The sequence below is a fragment of the Tiliqua scincoides genome, chromosome 6, assembly GCF_035046505.1.
Source record: "Tiliqua scincoides isolate rTilSci1 chromosome 6, rTilSci1.hap2, whole genome shotgun sequence".
Classification (NCBI taxonomy): Eukaryota; Metazoa; Chordata; class Lepidosauria; order Squamata; family Scincidae; genus Tiliqua; species Tiliqua scincoides.
In genome coordinates this window covers 50,426,937-50,444,295 of record NC_089826.1, presented here as the reverse complement: position 1 = coordinate 50,444,295, position 17,359 = coordinate 50,426,937, and the positions used below count along the sequence as shown (strand labels likewise).

General features: G+C 45.5%; 1 protein-coding gene across 1 annotated transcript in view; it reads right to left on the bottom strand.

Moving 5' to 3' along the window:
* Positions 1-8,581, bottom strand: part of CPE (carboxypeptidase E) — an 87,527-nt gene extending 78,946 nt beyond the window's left edge. The window contains exon 1 of the mRNA XM_066631905.1: positions 8,284-8,581. Coding sequence (XP_066488002.1) covers positions 8,284-8,581 — 298 coding nt within the window. The remainder of the gene's footprint in view (positions 1-8,283) is intronic.
* Positions 8,582-17,359: the final 8,778 nt, after the last annotated feature.

Sequence of the window (17,359 nt, the reverse complement as noted above, 5' to 3'; positions counted from 1 at the left end):
GTCGGTGAAAGTGTCAACCCAATGTGCGGCAGCAGTAAAGAAGGCCAATTCTATGCTTGGGATCATTAGAAAAGGTTTTGAGAACAAAATGGCTAATATTATAGTGCTGTTGCACAAATCAATGGTAAGGCCACACCTGGAGTATTGTGTCCAGTTCTGGTCGCTGCATCTCAAAAAAGACATAGTGGAAATGGAAAAGGTGCAAAAGAGAGCGACTAAGATGATTACTGGGCTGGGGCACCTTCCTTATGAGGAAAGGCTACGGCGCTTGGGCCTCTTCAGCCTAGAAAAGAGGCGCCTGAGGGGGGGACATGATTGAGACATACAAAATTATGCAGGGGATGGACGATCTTTTAGAGGATAGAGAGATGCTCTTTACACTCTCACATAACACCAGAACCAGGGGACATCCACTAAAATTGAGTGTTGGGAGAGTTAGAACAGACAAAAGAAAATATTTCTTTACTCAGCGTGTGGTTGGTCTGTGGAACTCCTTGCCATCGGATGTGGTGATGGCGTCTAGCCTGGACGCCTTTAAAAGGGGATTGGACAAGTTTCTGGAGGAAAAATCTATTATGGGTTACAAGCCATGATGTTTGTGCAACCTCCTGATTTTAGAAATGGGCTATGTCAGAATGCCAGATGCAAGGGAGGGCACCAGGATGAGGTCTCTTGTTATCTGGTGTGCTCCCTGGGGCATTTGGTGGGCCGCTGTGAGATACAGGAAGCTGGACTAGATGGGCCTATGGCCTGATCCAGTGGGGCTGTTCTTATGTTCTTAGTTCATAAAGATCCCCTGGTCAGAGAGCCTCTGCCCTTGTGGAATGGATCAGATAGCAACCACGAAGCATATTCTGCTATAGTAGTGCACGTATTATAAGGATATTTGTGCTGCACTTATCTTCCCACTGACGAATCGATTCCTGGGACATACAGGACAACAATACATCAACGTATTATTATCTGACTCTAACCCAATGTTTACGTACAGTGTTGCCAAATTTCTTGCAGCTGCGATAGGCATTTGAAGATGGATGATGAAAGAGTGTGGATCTATTTAACTGGACGGAAGATCGAGTCAGGGGAGTAATGCCATTTACCTAATATGGCTGCTATGCACTCTGTTCTAATGTTAGTACATTTAAGTAGAACTCTGTGCTGAAGCACTTTTTATTTTTGAGTGGGGATATAGTGTGCAACAGACAACATAGAACCGGCTCAGGGGATGTATATAATATTGATACTGCTATATGTATTTCAAATCTATGGTTAATATTCACCTGTATTCCCTTATTATCTCTGTATGGTCATTTAATGCTTTATTTTTAGGCTGGTCTTTGACCGAAGTTTTATTTATCTGTTTCAGTGAAAAAAGCGACTTCCAGTTTTTCATCAAAACTGTGCCCCGGTCATCATGATGCCTTTTAAAGTCATAAAACAAACCGTCATTCTGAGGCCTGCAGAGGGCACATGCAGATATGCGTGGCCTTGGCGGATCTCAGAAGACCCTCCAGAGGTGAGGGTAGCGCAGCTCCTCTCGCCTCCAGAATAAGCGTGGGGGGGGGGGGCTCCCGCATTTGTGTGCTTGAAACTGTGGATACAGGATTCATGGATACTGAGTTCCCCTGTATACCAAAGATTATTTTTACACATGATTCCCTCTTAGCTCAAGCTGATGTACATGACTTGAAATGTGTTTGCATACCATTGCTCAAAAAGAGAAACATACATCCACATATGGCCTTTGATTGGTTCGGTAAGCAAGCTGTTACCATTCTCCTAAATTCCTCCAAAATCAGCAAAGGACACAATATATTGCAAGCAGCATTTCAGTGCAGTGTCATGCAATAAATTGAATAGAAGAGCAAGGAATGGTTAAGCTTCCAAGATGTTGAAGCAACATCATACATTCTTTTCCTAAACTATGTGCATAACTACAGTTTCTCTATGAAATTTAAGCTGCTAGGCATATGTAGCCAGACAGAAGACTTACAACTGCAACAGCTGACTGGATCTCTTATCGCTCTAATATACTGATCAATGCCCTGCAGAGCACTCACCTTTTGACCAGCTACTATACATATTTTAAATGACAGAATATTTTTGTAGTGAGAACAAGGTAGGTTACAACTGCTTAGCCTGAAAAATAATCCTACAAATCCCCATTTAACAATGTCACCAGAACACTCTCTGGAAACTGACCTCAACACTAAGTCCCCCCTTTCTTGGAATAGCTGAATAGGGTATGTGCTGCAAGAAGGCACTGCTCCTGGCCATAGTATTTGCAGGCTCTGTCTTCTCTGTTAAGGGGCAGAGTACTGAGTTCAAACCCTAACTCTGAGTAGGCTAATTTTCTCTAGGCCAAATCCCACAACAAAAGTTAGAAATGACAATGGATACAACAGGAAGCAATGGATTTCTGCAGGAGATGACATAGACTGACCCAATGCTCAGGAGTTCTCTGTTGGCAAAACCCCACTAAACTCAGCATAGCTGGTGATGGCAGAGGGACAACTGGCCTCTTATTAATGCATCGTACTGCTCAGTTACCAGGCTCCAAAATATGGTGTAAGCACCCCAGGGTCCAACCCAAAGGCCTGGTTGGGACAGCACAAGTCCCCTGTGCCAGCTCAGAGGTGTCGCAAAAGTGCCATAAGGCATCACCAAGGAAGGAGGCAGGTCAGTGCACGAATGTGCTCTGGTCTCCGGAGGCTGAACGTGACCTCCGGTGTGCCAGTGCCAGGTAAGGGTGCTGCCTGTGATGGCCAGCACAGGGGTCTGGAGAGGGAGGGTAGTCCCATGGGAAGACCAGATCTGGTGTAGCATCTCCTCTGCTGGCACTGACTGATGTACAGCAGCCTGTGCCTGTTGTAAAAGACGCTCTGGCAATGTGCTCAGTAGTGCACTGCCAGGATGCTGGCAGGAAAGTTGGAGCCTTCCTGCCAATGCCAGCAGATCTGGAGCCACCCCAAAGGTATGGTGATGGGGAGAGGTGGAGGTGAAATGAGGAGGGTGAGGGCAACATCATAGCAATGGGGAAGGTAGAGAATAAGGAGGCAAGGGGGCGGGGTAGACAAATCAGGTAAAGGAAGGGGGCAGTTTTGGCAGCAGCAATGGTCACAGAATCTTGACCTCCTACTCAGACTTAATACCATGGCGCAGGTCAACGCAGAGCTATGCCAGATATTTAGCTAGTGCAGGTCCAAGGAGACCTCCCCTGTTCCATCCCGTCCAGCTCACCAGAGACTTACCCATGGGTAAGGGACAATTGTTCCCTTACCCAGAGATGGGCTCTACTACACTTCCACAATCCAACTGTAGCCATTTTGGTCCTGCTGTATCAGTAGGGAGAAAGAATAGGATTGGGCTCTTGGCCACAATTGTAAGCATACTGACCTAGATGTAAGTCCTGTTGAACTTGGTGGGTTTTAGGGCCCAATCCTAACCCATCTTAGCACCGGCGTACCATAATGCATGTCCGTGGCACCTTGAGAGGAGAGGCCATGGCACTGAGACTCAGTGCCATGTGGATAGCCAGCACTCCTCTAGCATGGGCTGGCAGTAAGTCATCTTGGGGCGGGGAAGGCGGCAAGTGGGTGGAACAAAGTGGAAGTAGGGCAGAGGGAGGGGAAGATTGGGCTCAAGAAGGGGATGGCTCTGCCACCATATCCTAACCTCTTGCCCAGCCCAGGCAGCCCGACACAGGCCTCCTCGGGTCTGCACCCACTAGTCCAGTGCCCACTGAATCCAGCAGTAGTCATTTCAGCACAATGGAGCCCTGGGCACTGCCAGGCTGAGGATTAGGCTGCCCAATAGAAAAGGAGTGCACTGCTAAGCAGAAATGGGAATAGTGGAAATCACAGCCACACTCTTCTGTTTCTCCTGCTTCACATACCAACAAAACTGGCTATTTGCGCCAATTTAGTATGTGTTTCTGTAACACTGACAAAGATTCCAGAAGGTATATATTTGCAGAATCCTTTAAATATCTGGGATTTTTTTCCTATTTAGCCAATCTCCCATACATAGTACCTAGGGTTTCACAAGCATATTGTCCAAAGCAGATGTTCTCTTCCTAACATTTCCCATGGCAAAATTCCTTAACATTTCACCCACACTGTACTGTACCCGCTGCTGCCCCAATCTCTTTCCCCCGCAGCTCCCCACAATTCTGTGGCTAAGTGTTTCCATACTCATATCTTGATCTAGGAAACCCAAGTTTATCATTTATTTCTTGGTAAAAACCACTGAATTCAAAGTAAAACTGAAACTTCAGTAAATTAAGGAGTCCACTCACTTTACTCAGTCTCTGTACGTGTGTAAAGAAAAATTCAAACAAATTAATGACATTCAACTCAACATTTGAGGAACGTTCAACAGTACTGTACCAACAAGAAACACATGAAAGTCCCAGTCCTACTCTAGAGATACACCAGAGTATCTCCGTGTATGCTGGCTCCACAACAACACGGTAGACTCCTGCTCACCAACAAACTCACCACAGATGCTGATGTAAGGTTGGAAAAATGACCACTCAAATATGACATCACTGAAATACTAGTGCTACTCAGTTTGTGGAGAGGCCAAGACAGGACTGGGACGTGATGCAGGAGGGGCATAGGAGAGATGTGGGACGAATGAGAAAGAGACAACATACACCATATCCTAATGCCTCCTCAGATAGCAGACATGCCCATGGTACCAGAAAATAGCTGCGCCAACAACAGAACTGTCATAGGGAAGAGCTACCCCATAAGGAACAAACAGCAGAAAATTGCACCTCCTGCCACCAATGCTTAAACACATCAGAAATACGATGAAGACTCTCCAACTTTAAGTAGTCAACAAGCATTTGAGCCCAGGACTAAAAACCAGCACATGGTGATGCTCTAAAGCCCTACTGATTTTAAGCATGAACAACAACGCATGGTCAACAAGCATAATGTTCTATCATAGAGATTTACAACCTTTTTCATCTCACAGCACATTGACAAGGTGCTAAAATTGCCAAGGCGTACCATCTGTATTTGACAAGTGACAAAGCACACCAGTGGGGGTTCACATCAACTAATGGCCATATTAAACAGTGTGCCTTGCCATATATCTCATGGCAAAATATAGAACTCACAGTGCAATCCTATTCAACCTTCTACCACTGATGAAGCCATGCAAGTGAGGTACACGCTGCATTGTGTGGTGGGGGGCAGTCACAGAGACCTCCTCAAGGTAAGGGAATGTTTATTCCCTTAGGTCAGTGGTTCCCAAACTGTGAGCCGTGGTTCTCTGGGGAGTCACAGAAACCAACCACGGAGGCCAGAGAATCCTTGCGAGAAACCTGCTGCCCTGTACAATGTATAGCAGGGGTGTCCAAAGTTTTTGACAAGAGGGCCATATCGTCTCTCTGACACTGTGTCGGGGGCCGGGGGGAAAAAGAATTAATTTACATTTAAAATTTGAATAAATTTACATAAGTTTACATAAATGAATATATTAAAGACGAACTTATATGAATGAATGAAGGTCTTGCAATAGCTCAAGGCCTATAAAAGGCCTTGCACAAAGCAAGGCTGGCCTTTCCTTTGCTGCCGCTACTGCATCACAGACGTGAAACAGCAAGAAGTGGAGGGATCCCTCATCCCACAGCTCACGTGAGAGGTCAAACAGTCGCCCTCAAGCTGCGAGCAGTTGCGTCAGGCCAGTGCGGGCTCCAACAAATCTCTGGAGGGCCAGAGGCTCATTGGAGATTGGAGGCTTCCTGAGGGCCGCATGTGGCCCCAGGGCCGGGGTTTGGGCACCCCTGATGTATAGGATTGTAGCTCTAATAGGGAGGCATGGCTAGTGGCCCAATAGATCAAGGGAACCACCAGTCAAAAAAAATTGGGAACTACTGCCTTAGGTTGAGGCTGCATTGGAGCTGCATCAGCACTGGAGAGTTGGATAGGTTTGGGCCCTCAGAAGGCAGTCTATACACACCTATCTGGGAGTAGGTCCTGTTAAACTCAGTGGTACTTACTTTTGAGTAGACGTGCATAGCCTTTCGCTTTCAGTGTGTATTCAGTAATACTTTGCAAATACCAATGTATTGTAAGGGAATATGTGTTTTAAAGGCCCTAGTCTGTGGTGTCAAACTCATTTCATGAAAGTTACTGCCTGCTGAGGGCTGGAAGTGATGTCATTAAGCAGATGACGGCCACAAATAAGCACTTTGTTCTCACCTAGAAACTCATTAGCTGCATATGACAGAAGAGAAAATGTGCAAATCTTGCTCATATTTTCAAGATATGAGAGAGCCTAATTATCATGCTGGGAGAACTCAGTTATAACGGAGGTTGAATTAACGGCTTCTGCGGACTGCATTCTGTGCATGGGTCTTATATCTGACACCCCCGCCCTAGACCATGATCCATCAGAATTTCCCCTCTGCTTGACTTGTGGAAGAGCAGAGATCTCAGTAGGACTTGAGATTCTTAGGCTGCAATCCTTAATACATTTTCCTGGGAGTAAGTCCCACTGAACGTAACGGACTTAATTCTGAGTAGATATGCATAGGATTGTGCTGCTAGAACAGTGATTTTCAACCAATGTGCCATAGCATTGGTGTGCCGCAAATGGTCCGTAGGTGTGCCGTGGGAGTTTGGGGGAGGCCTAGGAAGGGGATGGCTGCTAAATAAGGGGAGACCAGTCAGCAAAGGCAAAGACCTAAATTCTCTAATGGTCCAATCCTATGGGGGCTGGCTGGCAGCTGAAGACATGTTCCGCTGTTGAAGATGCCACAAAGCGCCTTCGTTGACAGGAAGGTCAGAGCATCCCCCCCAAGCCAGTGGATCCCAAGCCATCTGCAGACCAAAGTAAGATGGCGGGGAACGCAGGAAGGGATGAAACTGGGCAGAGAGGGGAGAGGAACAGAGGGTGGGGAGGTTGCAGGAAGGGTTGGACCCAGTGGCGATGGAACTTGCCAGATTCTGTCTCCCTTTTCTGCAACCTTCCTGCTAGTGCAGGTCCAAGGAGACCCATTGTGGAGTGGGAAGCTTATGGAGGTATAAATACCCATTTGTCTCTCCCAATTTGCCCCCCCCCCTTCCTCAGGGCTTCCAAGAGGGGATGGCAGGGAATGCACCATTTGAACCCTGTGAGAGAGATGAAAATAATTGCCACCTTGCAGCTCTCTCTCTCAATCTTCATTAACGGCTTCTGGTTTTTAAGGCTACAATCCTATCCTATTGGGAGTACGCCCAATTGACTATATGGGGACATGCGCAGACATGCATTGGATTGGACTCTAAGTCAAAATGAAGACGTAGACTTCCCATGCTGCTGCCATGTCCCTGAAACATGGGTAAATAAGAAACAAACACACTGAACGACTCTCTATGCTTGTTTTTCCCACTCCAAGGAGAAGGTACACACAGGGATTCTTCTCCACCATAAAGCCTCCCAGGTCTCAACTGCATGTCAAAAGCCAATTCATGCTTAATTCAGTGTCTGGCATCTGCTTCTTCCCACGCCAGCAAATCTAGCCCAGCATAGCTGGGCCTAATCAATATCACAGCCATGAAGGATTGAACAGGGTTGTGTGAACAGGCCCTCTTCTAAGTTTTCCATGGGGATAAATTCCCAGCCACAGATTCCCACGATGACCATGGGAACACTATCATGACACATTGTGCAGTGTGAGCCTGTATTAGCCACACACACAATGCAAAGCATTTCTTTGCTGAAAAATACAGTAGATTCTTCTCTTGAGCAAAGTGATATGATTAGCAAGGGCTTTAACACAGTCTGCTGCTGTGCCTATCCCAGCTTTCCTTACAGTAGTGATGATCTCAGTTCACCGCCATAGACGTGGGCTTTATTACAGCTCAGTGATGTTTCTGCTATCTGCAGTTGTTCCCACTATCCCTGTAGTATCGCCACCTGAAAAAGCTTGCATGGGTGGGAGGGGGTGGGGGGGAAGAGGGAATGGGGATTCCCCTCACTCACTGCCCTCTCCATTCCCACCTGAGACCCCAATCCTAGGCATGTCTATTCAGAAGCAAGTCACATTATAGTCAATGGGGCTTACTCCCAGGTAACGTAGATAGGATTGCCGCCTCAGTCCCAGTGCTGATTCAGGCTGCAATCCTGTCCACATTTACTTGGGAGTAAGATACACTGACTGTAATGGGACTTGCTTCTGAGTAGACACGCCTAGGCTTGGGCTGTCAGAGCCCAGCCGCTGCTGGGCAGGGGGTGCGCGGAGGGGCTCTGCTGCGCCGCCCGCCCGCCCGCCCCCCAGCTCCTTACCGGGCTCGTGCTCGCCGGGGTTCTCGGAGATCTCGATGACCAGCAGCTCCCTGCCCTCGGCGCTGGGGCCCACCGTGTAGATCCTGCTGATGGAGGGGCACTGCAGCCACACGGACACCAGCGCCTCGCGCAGCTCCGGGTAGCGGTGGTACTCGAAGGAGATGCCGTCCTCCTGGCTCAGGCGCCGCCGCCGGTTCACGCCGCCCGCCGCGGGCTCCTCCGCCCGGGCCAGCAGGCAGCAGGCGCCCAGCGCCAGCAGCGCCCGTCCCAGCCCCAGCCCCAGCCCGCGCCCGGCCATCCTTCGCTCTCACCTCCGCCGGGAGACTAGACCTGCTCCATCCGGGAAGGGCGAGGCGCTCGCCTCCCTCGCAGCCTGCACGATTCGCTGCAGCGCCGCGGGGAGACGCAGGCGGCACCACTCCCGCGCAGGCGAGCTGGCAGCCTGGCCCTGCCCTCCCGCGCCCCCACCTCCCGCGCGCAGCCACCGTGCCCAGCCCCAGGCGCCCTTTCCAGGGGGCACAACGGGACTCACTTCGGAGTAGGCTTGTGCTGGCAGCTGCTGTGTCTCAGGTAGGGGCGCGCCAGGGCAGTGTTTCTCAGCCACTGGCACGGGCACCACCAGCGGGACTTGTGGTGGGGTCTGGTGGTACTCGGGCCACCCCTGAACACCTGCTACCTGGCAGCGAGACCAGGAACACCACGCAACAAGCAGTGGTAGGAGGCTTGGCTTGGCGGGCAGAGGGCCCAAGCATGCTTCTCCATGCCCCACAAAGCCCTCCAGTCCAATCTGAGGGCCCAGGGCCTGGTCCTGCCCAACTTTCCAGTACTGATGCAACCACAATGCAGCCCTGAGGAAAGGGAATAAATGCTCCCTTAGCTGGAGATAGTCTGGCTCTCACTGAAAGCCAAGATGGATGTGAATCTGTGATGGCAAAACCCCGATTTGTTTACTCACATGATTGTCCTGTTCACATATAAACCCAGGAATGGCATCAGAGTTTAATGTTGAAAGGAGTGAGCAATTGAGGGGAGTGGAATCCACCCACAACTTTCCTTCTTACAGTCCATCATCCCAGATACTTTTTCTGTAGCCCCATCTCTCATCTAGTACTCAAGCCAGTCTGGAATGAAATAGTGTTCAACCAATAATGCATCCATTTTGATGTTAATGGACATTGAGCTTTCCTTTTATACTTTAATGGGGCAGGTGCTTGATTAAATAAACATATGTTTATGTTTAGTTTGACCCAGAATCACATCATACATTAAATCCTCTATTTGGAGACTGCTAATAATAATTTACAATAGTTCGCATTCCATGTGAGATCATCTGAAATCGTTTTCCCTGCAGTCCAACTTAGAGACATATGCCACTGTTGTTTTCTTTTTACTGAGAACCCAATTATATGCATGTCTACTCAGAAGTAAATCCCATAATAGCCAATTGAACCTGCATGCAAAGGATGTGCTCAGTGACCAAGCTGCATCTCCATTCTCTCCCACAGCATGGAGAGTTTCCACACCACAATCAAAGTGGGATCTCCTTCACTCAAATAGATATCTGTGTGGAAAGGTGCCCAAGTGGCCACCCATGCAAGTGAAATTTCATTTGGTTCCACCTTGAGTTATTCAAAAATTAGAATGAATGGGTGGTTTATTAATCTGTGATGAATCTGGTTCCTCTAAAACAGCTATTTTCAACCAGTGTGCTGTATCCAAAGGTGTGCTACAGAAGTTTTTATTTGGGTGGTGGTGTCATTAATAGTAGGGCTATTGGGGGATGTAAGCCCCCTGCCAGCAGTGCAGTGTACCTTGTCAACTGTAAAAAAAAAAAAAATGACAGTGAGCCTTGACAATTTTAGCACCTTGTCAGTGTGCCATGAGATGAAAAAGGTTGAAAATTGCTGCTCTAAAGGTTCACATTAGTTGTTAGAGTTGAGTTTAGATGTTTAGACAGTTGTTGGAGCTGAAACCACAGCCTTCCAGCCAGATTAATTTAGTGTACATCAATGTTAGCATATTTTAAAGCATCTGTAAAGCTCTAACGTAGCCCAAAACTCATATCAGGTTTATGTTAGCTTGTGTCTTGCACACAAACACATGCATAAGGTTATTGGCATGATTATCCCCAGTAGGCATAAAGATAAGTGCTTGCCAGATTAGAACTATAGGAATATTTCAAGGATTCCATGGATTCTTTGTGCTATAAATACTCCCAAATTGCCTTTTTTGCTGCTTGTGTGCAAAGATTGAGCTCCTCTGACAAATATATGCATCAGGCAGTTGAATGATTGACCCTTGAAAAGAAAGCTACACTATAGCATGCAAATGCATGCATTGTTCCTTGCCTTCACTGGTGTTTTCATTTTTGAATGCTTCTTCAGAACAGCACTCTGTAAACCAGTGGTTCCCAAACATTTTTGACCAGCAGCTCCCTTGAACTACTGGGCAACTCCCCCTTAGTAGGGCTACAATCCTATACATTGTACATTGTGGTGGGTTTTTCAGGATTTTTCATGAAAATTCTGCAGTTCCCCTCATTGGTTTCCATGGCTCCTTAGGGAGCCACAGTTTGGGAAGCCCACAGGTCACATCTGGCCCAAAGACACATTGTGACTCTCCTGATAAACCCAGTGGCATTAAAATTACTGTGTGTGCACACACACAGGTGTGTGCCACTTAACAACCTTCTGCTTAATGACGGACCACATGTATGACAGTGGTCAAAGCACAACAAAGAGGCTCTTAATGCAAAGAAGAGGCAATCTATCTCCAGTAGCCTGTGCAACCAGCTAGTTTCTGGCAGGGAGTGTGTCTGTTTATACAACAAAGGCACTAGATGGGGCTGAATATTTGATCTAGGGCACAATCCTAACCAGGTCTACTCAGAAGTAAGTCCTATTTTGTTCAATGAGGCTTACTCTCAGGAAAGTGTGATTAGGATTGCAGCCCTAATCGCATAACAATGGAGAGCAGAGAACATATCCCTTGGTAAGTGGTGCACCCCTGTATACAGATTGCCCCCTCTCCTTTCTTTTCTCCCCTCACTCTCTCATCATTACACATCTTTTCCCTTCTGCTGGCTGAAGCAATTGCTGGGTTGAATCATTCTCACTGAGAACCCAGCTGCAAAAAAGAAAGAGAGAGAGAGAGTCCTGCAGCTGTAAATGTTTTGCAAAGGTTTATTTCTTCTTTTGCATAAATGTATTATGTATACCAATTCTGCAGTATATACTGTATGCAGCAGTGTTTCTCAAGCTGTGGGTCAGGACCCACTAGGTGGGTCGCAAACCCATTTCAGGTGGGTCCCCATTCATTTCAATATTTTACTTTTAATGTATTAGACTTGATGCTACCCTGGTATGTGACTGCATTTGGGGAAATGAGACAGACCTGTACTTTTAACAAGCTACTCTATATATGCTTTAAACAATGATAGTCAATGGGACTTACTCCTGGGTAAGTGTGGGTAGGATTTCAGCCTAGGGTTGTTAAAAATGTTCCTGCTTGATGATGTCACTTCTGGTCATGACATCACTTCCAGTGGGTCCTGACAGATTCTCATTCTGAAAAGTGGGTCCCAGTGCTAAATGTGTGAGAACCACTGGTATACAGTATATTATTTTCTGTCATTGACCCACTCCAGCCTATCATAAGGGCAAGACTGAGTGATGTGGGCCTGGCAGCTGAAAATTTGGGGAGCCCTGCTGTAGGAGATGACTATGAAAAATTTGTACAGCTCTCAAAATATATTAGGCAAAAGGTAAGTGTGCAACAAGCTGCATGTACCAAGATGAACTTTGACCATTATCTTTCCAACAATAACTGGCTTGCTTTCTTAATGTGCTGAACCACACTTTCCTAGGAGTAAGCCCCACTGAACACAATGGCATTTACTTCTAAATAGATATCCATAGGATTGCACTATAGCTTTTTAAAATTTGTGCAGGATTGAATGAACCTTTTGTTTGTTTGCTTACAGCAAGGAAGAATCTGCTTCAGTGACTACTGTCTCCTGATTTCTCCTCTGCTCTGCATTCCCCTTGCCCAGCTTGCACTTCTTTTGTAGGGCCAGACCACTGTATAGCCACAGAGGTGCAGTGATAACAAGATTAGGTCAGGCAGCACTATCATGTGGTAACCATGGTAGTGAGGCCAGTCACTGGTGACATACCATCAGTGGTGCTAGTATCATGGATTGGAAAAAACAAACAAACTGATGGAAGAGGTAATTTATCCCTCTCCTACACTCTTGTGGAGGCTGCCACAAAAATTATACCTTGCTCCAAACTGTTTCCTCATGTTTCTGAATACTTAAGGACCTGGCTACACAGTACAGAAAAAGCTGAATGGGATTGTGGGGTTGCTAGCCATTTTTTCCATCTGTTATTGATGTTTATCGTCTATCATACCTTTCCTTAGCCATGAATTATCCCAGCTCCACTTCTTCCAAACCCTACTGGAAAATTGTTTGCTAAAGGAGAGATTCGATAAACATAGATTAATAGTGGATGAAGAAAGAGCCCCTTCCCCAAGCATCAGAACCCCATCCAAAGTCCTTTGTCTGAAGGACAGCCTTCAGAATTCACAACCATTAGAGCTGGTGTATAAGTGGATATTTTTCATGGGAGGAATGTAACATGTAGCCAGCCTCTTAGGGGCCAATCCTATCCAACTTTCCAGCACTGGGACAGCTGCAGTGCAGCCCCAGGGTAAGGGGACAAGTGTTCCCATACCTTGAGGAGGCCTCCAAGACTGCCTCCCCAACATGGGAAGCTGTGCATACCCCATAGGCACAGCTGCACAGCACTGGAAAATTGGATCGGATTGGACTCAGTGTTCAGTTTATCCACAGATTATATTCTTTAAGCAGGCAATGCTACTTCTGTAATAGTTGCAAGCACATTTTTTCTTTTTTGAAAAAAGTTGAAGCTGAAAACATACTTTCAGCCATGTGGTACTGGTTTCCCATGACCGCCACTGACATTTGTTCCAATGTACAGTAGTAATTAGTGGTTTAATACATCTGAGAAGTAATGAGGCAAAAGATTAGAGGCCCACACTAACTGTAGATTACAAATGACTCATGTCATAGAATCAGTGCTACTGACATCCATTACACAGTCCAATGCGTATTCATTCTGCAGAGAGGGAGATATTAAAGAAATATTGGGGCAAGTGGATGATGTGAAGTCAGTTGGCATTCATAGCTGTCAAGACAGATCATGTACCTGAAGCAGTTTCCAGACTCAGTTGGGGCAACTATACCTCCCACAATGGATAAATACTGCACTGCCCCATGAGTCACAGCTGGTTTTCCTACACCTTTAGATTTAGCTGCCTAAACATACTCCTGCCCAGCAACTCTGGAAACTCCTTCTGGCAAATTGTAATTTGGTTTAACCACAGGTTGTAATTTTCTAAGTTTATATTTGTATGTAATTACATTTGTATGTATTCATTTTTTTTCCTGTTGTCATTCCAAATGGTATTGGAATTGTTTTTCATTTCATGTTACTCCTTGTTTTTCATTTCTTTGTTTTCTTTTTCTTTTTTAAGAGTATGTTGATTGCATTCTTCTAAAGAGTCATGGATTATGAACATTGTGGAAAATCCATCATTAATATAAGGAACCATGCTGACAAATATGCTATAATGGAGGCCAGTGATTATTGGGTTGAGTGGATAGCATGGTAGATGTAGATCTGAAATGCTGAACTTGGCCCCAGTACAAACTGGTTGGTTCTTGTTAACCATGTTCCCCTTCCGTTATCTGGATGGCATCCAGAGCAATATTGGTACATGGAATTTTAGTGCTGGCAATGCTCTGCAGTGCTGCACGAGAGAAATTGTTCAGCTGATGCAAGAGGATGTGCAATGAACATGTGCAATAAATGCAGCTAGCATGTGAAAGAGATAGTGTGTAACATGTTGCACACCATCTTCCATTAATTAAAGAAATACTCTGAAACCAAGATAACTGTCTCTGCATAACAGCCTTGCACAACATCCTCCCTCTTGTTCAACAACATTTCTACTAGGGGAAGGTATCGCTGGATTCCTCCCCAGATTTTTTAACTCACCTTCGTCAGGGAAGAAAAGATACAGGAAAGGTGAACAAAGAAACCTACCATGAATTACTTTCCATTATCTTAACCTCTCTGCGCATGGGAATGCAGCTCTTCATGTATAATTTGGACCAGCTGCATGTTCCCTCCCTGCATGTTTGCATATGACAACCTTAGGCATAGAGTTATAGTCTTCAAACCATTTCTCTAGAACCAGTAATTAAGGAGCCCTAGAATAAATATTTGGAGCATTAATTCCTCCCTCACTGCTTGAGCATATGAAGCTACCTATACAGCATCATATCATTGGCTCGTCTGCTCAGCAGCAGCTCTTCAACGTATAATGTTGGAATCTTTCCCAGACCTACTAGATGAGATGCCTATACCTGGAGCAGTCAGGGCTTGATTCTTGGAACCCTTGCATACAAAACATATGCTCCAAGAACTATGGCTCTCCCATTCTTACACAGTACCCACCCATTCCTGGTCTTTTCCACTATAAACTTCACAAGCATCACCTGCCACTGCTTTAATGTATTCACAGGGGTATGTATTGGAAATACAAGATCTTTCAGATTATATTTGGTCTTTCTAATTGTTATTCCAGCCAAATGTGATAATGCTAATGTTTTCCAATATAGCGGTGGGTCTCAAACTTTTAGTACCAAGACCCACTTCTTAGAATGAGAATCTGTCAGGACCCACCGGAAGTGATGTCATGAATGGAAGTGACATCATCGAGCCGGAAAGCTTTTAACAATCCTACGCTGCAATCCTACCCACACTTACCCAGGACTAAGTCCCATTTACTATCATTGTTAAAAACATATACATAGTAGCCTGTTAAAAGTACAGATCTGTAACGTTTCGCCAAATGCAGTCAGATATCAGGGTAGCATCAAATCTAATCTATTAAAAATAAAATATTGAATTGAATGGTGACCCACATGAAATTGGTTTGTGACTCACCTTGTGGGTCCCAGCCCACAGACTGAGAAACACTGCAATATAGTATCTCAAATGCTGATTGGTCTTTTCAGTGATTATCCTATAATTCTTATTACCTTTGTCCCCAATATTAGATGTCAGCTTAGCACTTACAGCACACTCCTATGCATGTCTACTCAGAATTGAGGCTCATTGTATGTGGGGCGTACTTCCAGGAAAGTTTGTGCTTCCTGGAATTGCACCCTTTGATACTTAATTTGAGTCTCTCTCCAGGGAAAGAGTCTATAATCTTTAAATGGTTTATTTTCAGCTGCAGAAATTATGACTTATTGATGATACACCTCCAATGCATATTATATTCGTCATTGTTATTCAATGGTTCTTTAATATAATAATAAACTCAGTTAACCTAATGACAATCATCCTTTCAAATGTGGCTCTCTATGTGTATAGCAAACACACGGAGGGGAAAGTGGGCCCAGAAGTCCTGCCCCAGAAAGAGTTCTTGACCTATAAAGTCTTGACCGTGGCACAGGTGGTAAGGTACTGGAGATTGGGTGCTAGATATTCTTCCTAGTGTCTTATAGCATTAGAAAAGGTTTCCAATTTGAAGCTTTGGCTGTGAGAGGCTAAGTGAAGACAGAGCATTTTCCCAAATATAGCTCTGCAGTCCATATCAAAGAATGAAAGGATTTGGAGTGCAGTCCTCACCAACTTTCTAACACCAAGATAAAGGCAACGCAACTCCAAGGTAAGGGAACAAACATTGCCTTACTTTGAGAAGGCCTCCGTGACTGCCCCCCAAATGCAGGATGCAAAATGTGCCCCACTGGCACAGCTTTGTCAGTGCTGGAAACTTGGTTAGGATTGCTCCCTTAAGCTGTATACATGCAGGCTCTGCATCAAGCAGAAATGTCCCATCTCCATATCAGGATCACATGATTTAGAAAACCCACTTCAAGAAGTCCTTGAAGTGGGACTTCTAGCAAATGTAAAGGTACTGCCTGTATCCAAATAAAACCTGGGAGGGGAGAATAAAATCATCTCAATAGTACTGAACTGTCCCCAAAATGCCCAGCTCACAATATTGAAAAACCCGCAAGGTCCAAATGCTCTGACTAAAAGCCCCTCTCTGACCCTTGTCCAAGAATATTATCAGCCAGCATCTAACATGCTTCTCATAAAACAAGCTGGCTGCAAGAAACCTAGTATGGGCCTCCAAGGTGAGCAGAAAGCAATAAACAATGGCAATAAGCAAATAAGGATGAAAGGGTTAGGGTCAAGGGATGTGATAGATTACCAGATCCTCAGTAATGGATATCGTCTGTAAACAAATTGTCGATGCGCATTGAATTGCCCTTCTCAAACAAACATCCTGAACTGATAACGAATGCCAACTTTGTTTTCCTGTCTGTGTGTTATTTTCCCCATGGATGTTCACTCTTTGTGTGCTCTTGTTACCCCTCCCCTATTTAGAATACCTATAAAACCTGTATCATTGGAACTCTTCAGGGTCCTCCACCTGTGTGTGGAGGGGTCCCGTTTGCAAACGAGTAAACGTTTACTTTGTCAGAAGTCCTCTGAATTCTCCTGTCTGTTGTTTGCTTCTCCAAAATCTGAACTAACCGTGTGTCCATTCGGGAACACTACGGTGTGCCAGAATACACAAGCTTACACACATGTCTTTCCATGACACCATCATGCATCAATAATGCTGTTTCTAAAAGAAATACACAAAACTGAGCAGAAAGGGGAAGGAATGGAGTAGATTTACTGCTACATCTGAGGCCAAACTCTCCTTGGCCCTCTCATTTTGGTATGTTTATGTGCACAGATTTTGGGTGGGGCATGAGAGGCAGCAAGACCTTTCTGTGTTGCTTGTTACCCCATACTGGCCAAATCAGGTTAAGTTCCCCAGTTCTGATACAGTCAAACTAGGAGACATAATCCAAAGAATCACTTGGTAAATTTAAACCTATACTGTACTGTATATAGATTTCAGCTTCTTCAGCCCTGTCACAGCTTCTACTAGGTCACAATGTTGTACTCGTAGCATAAGC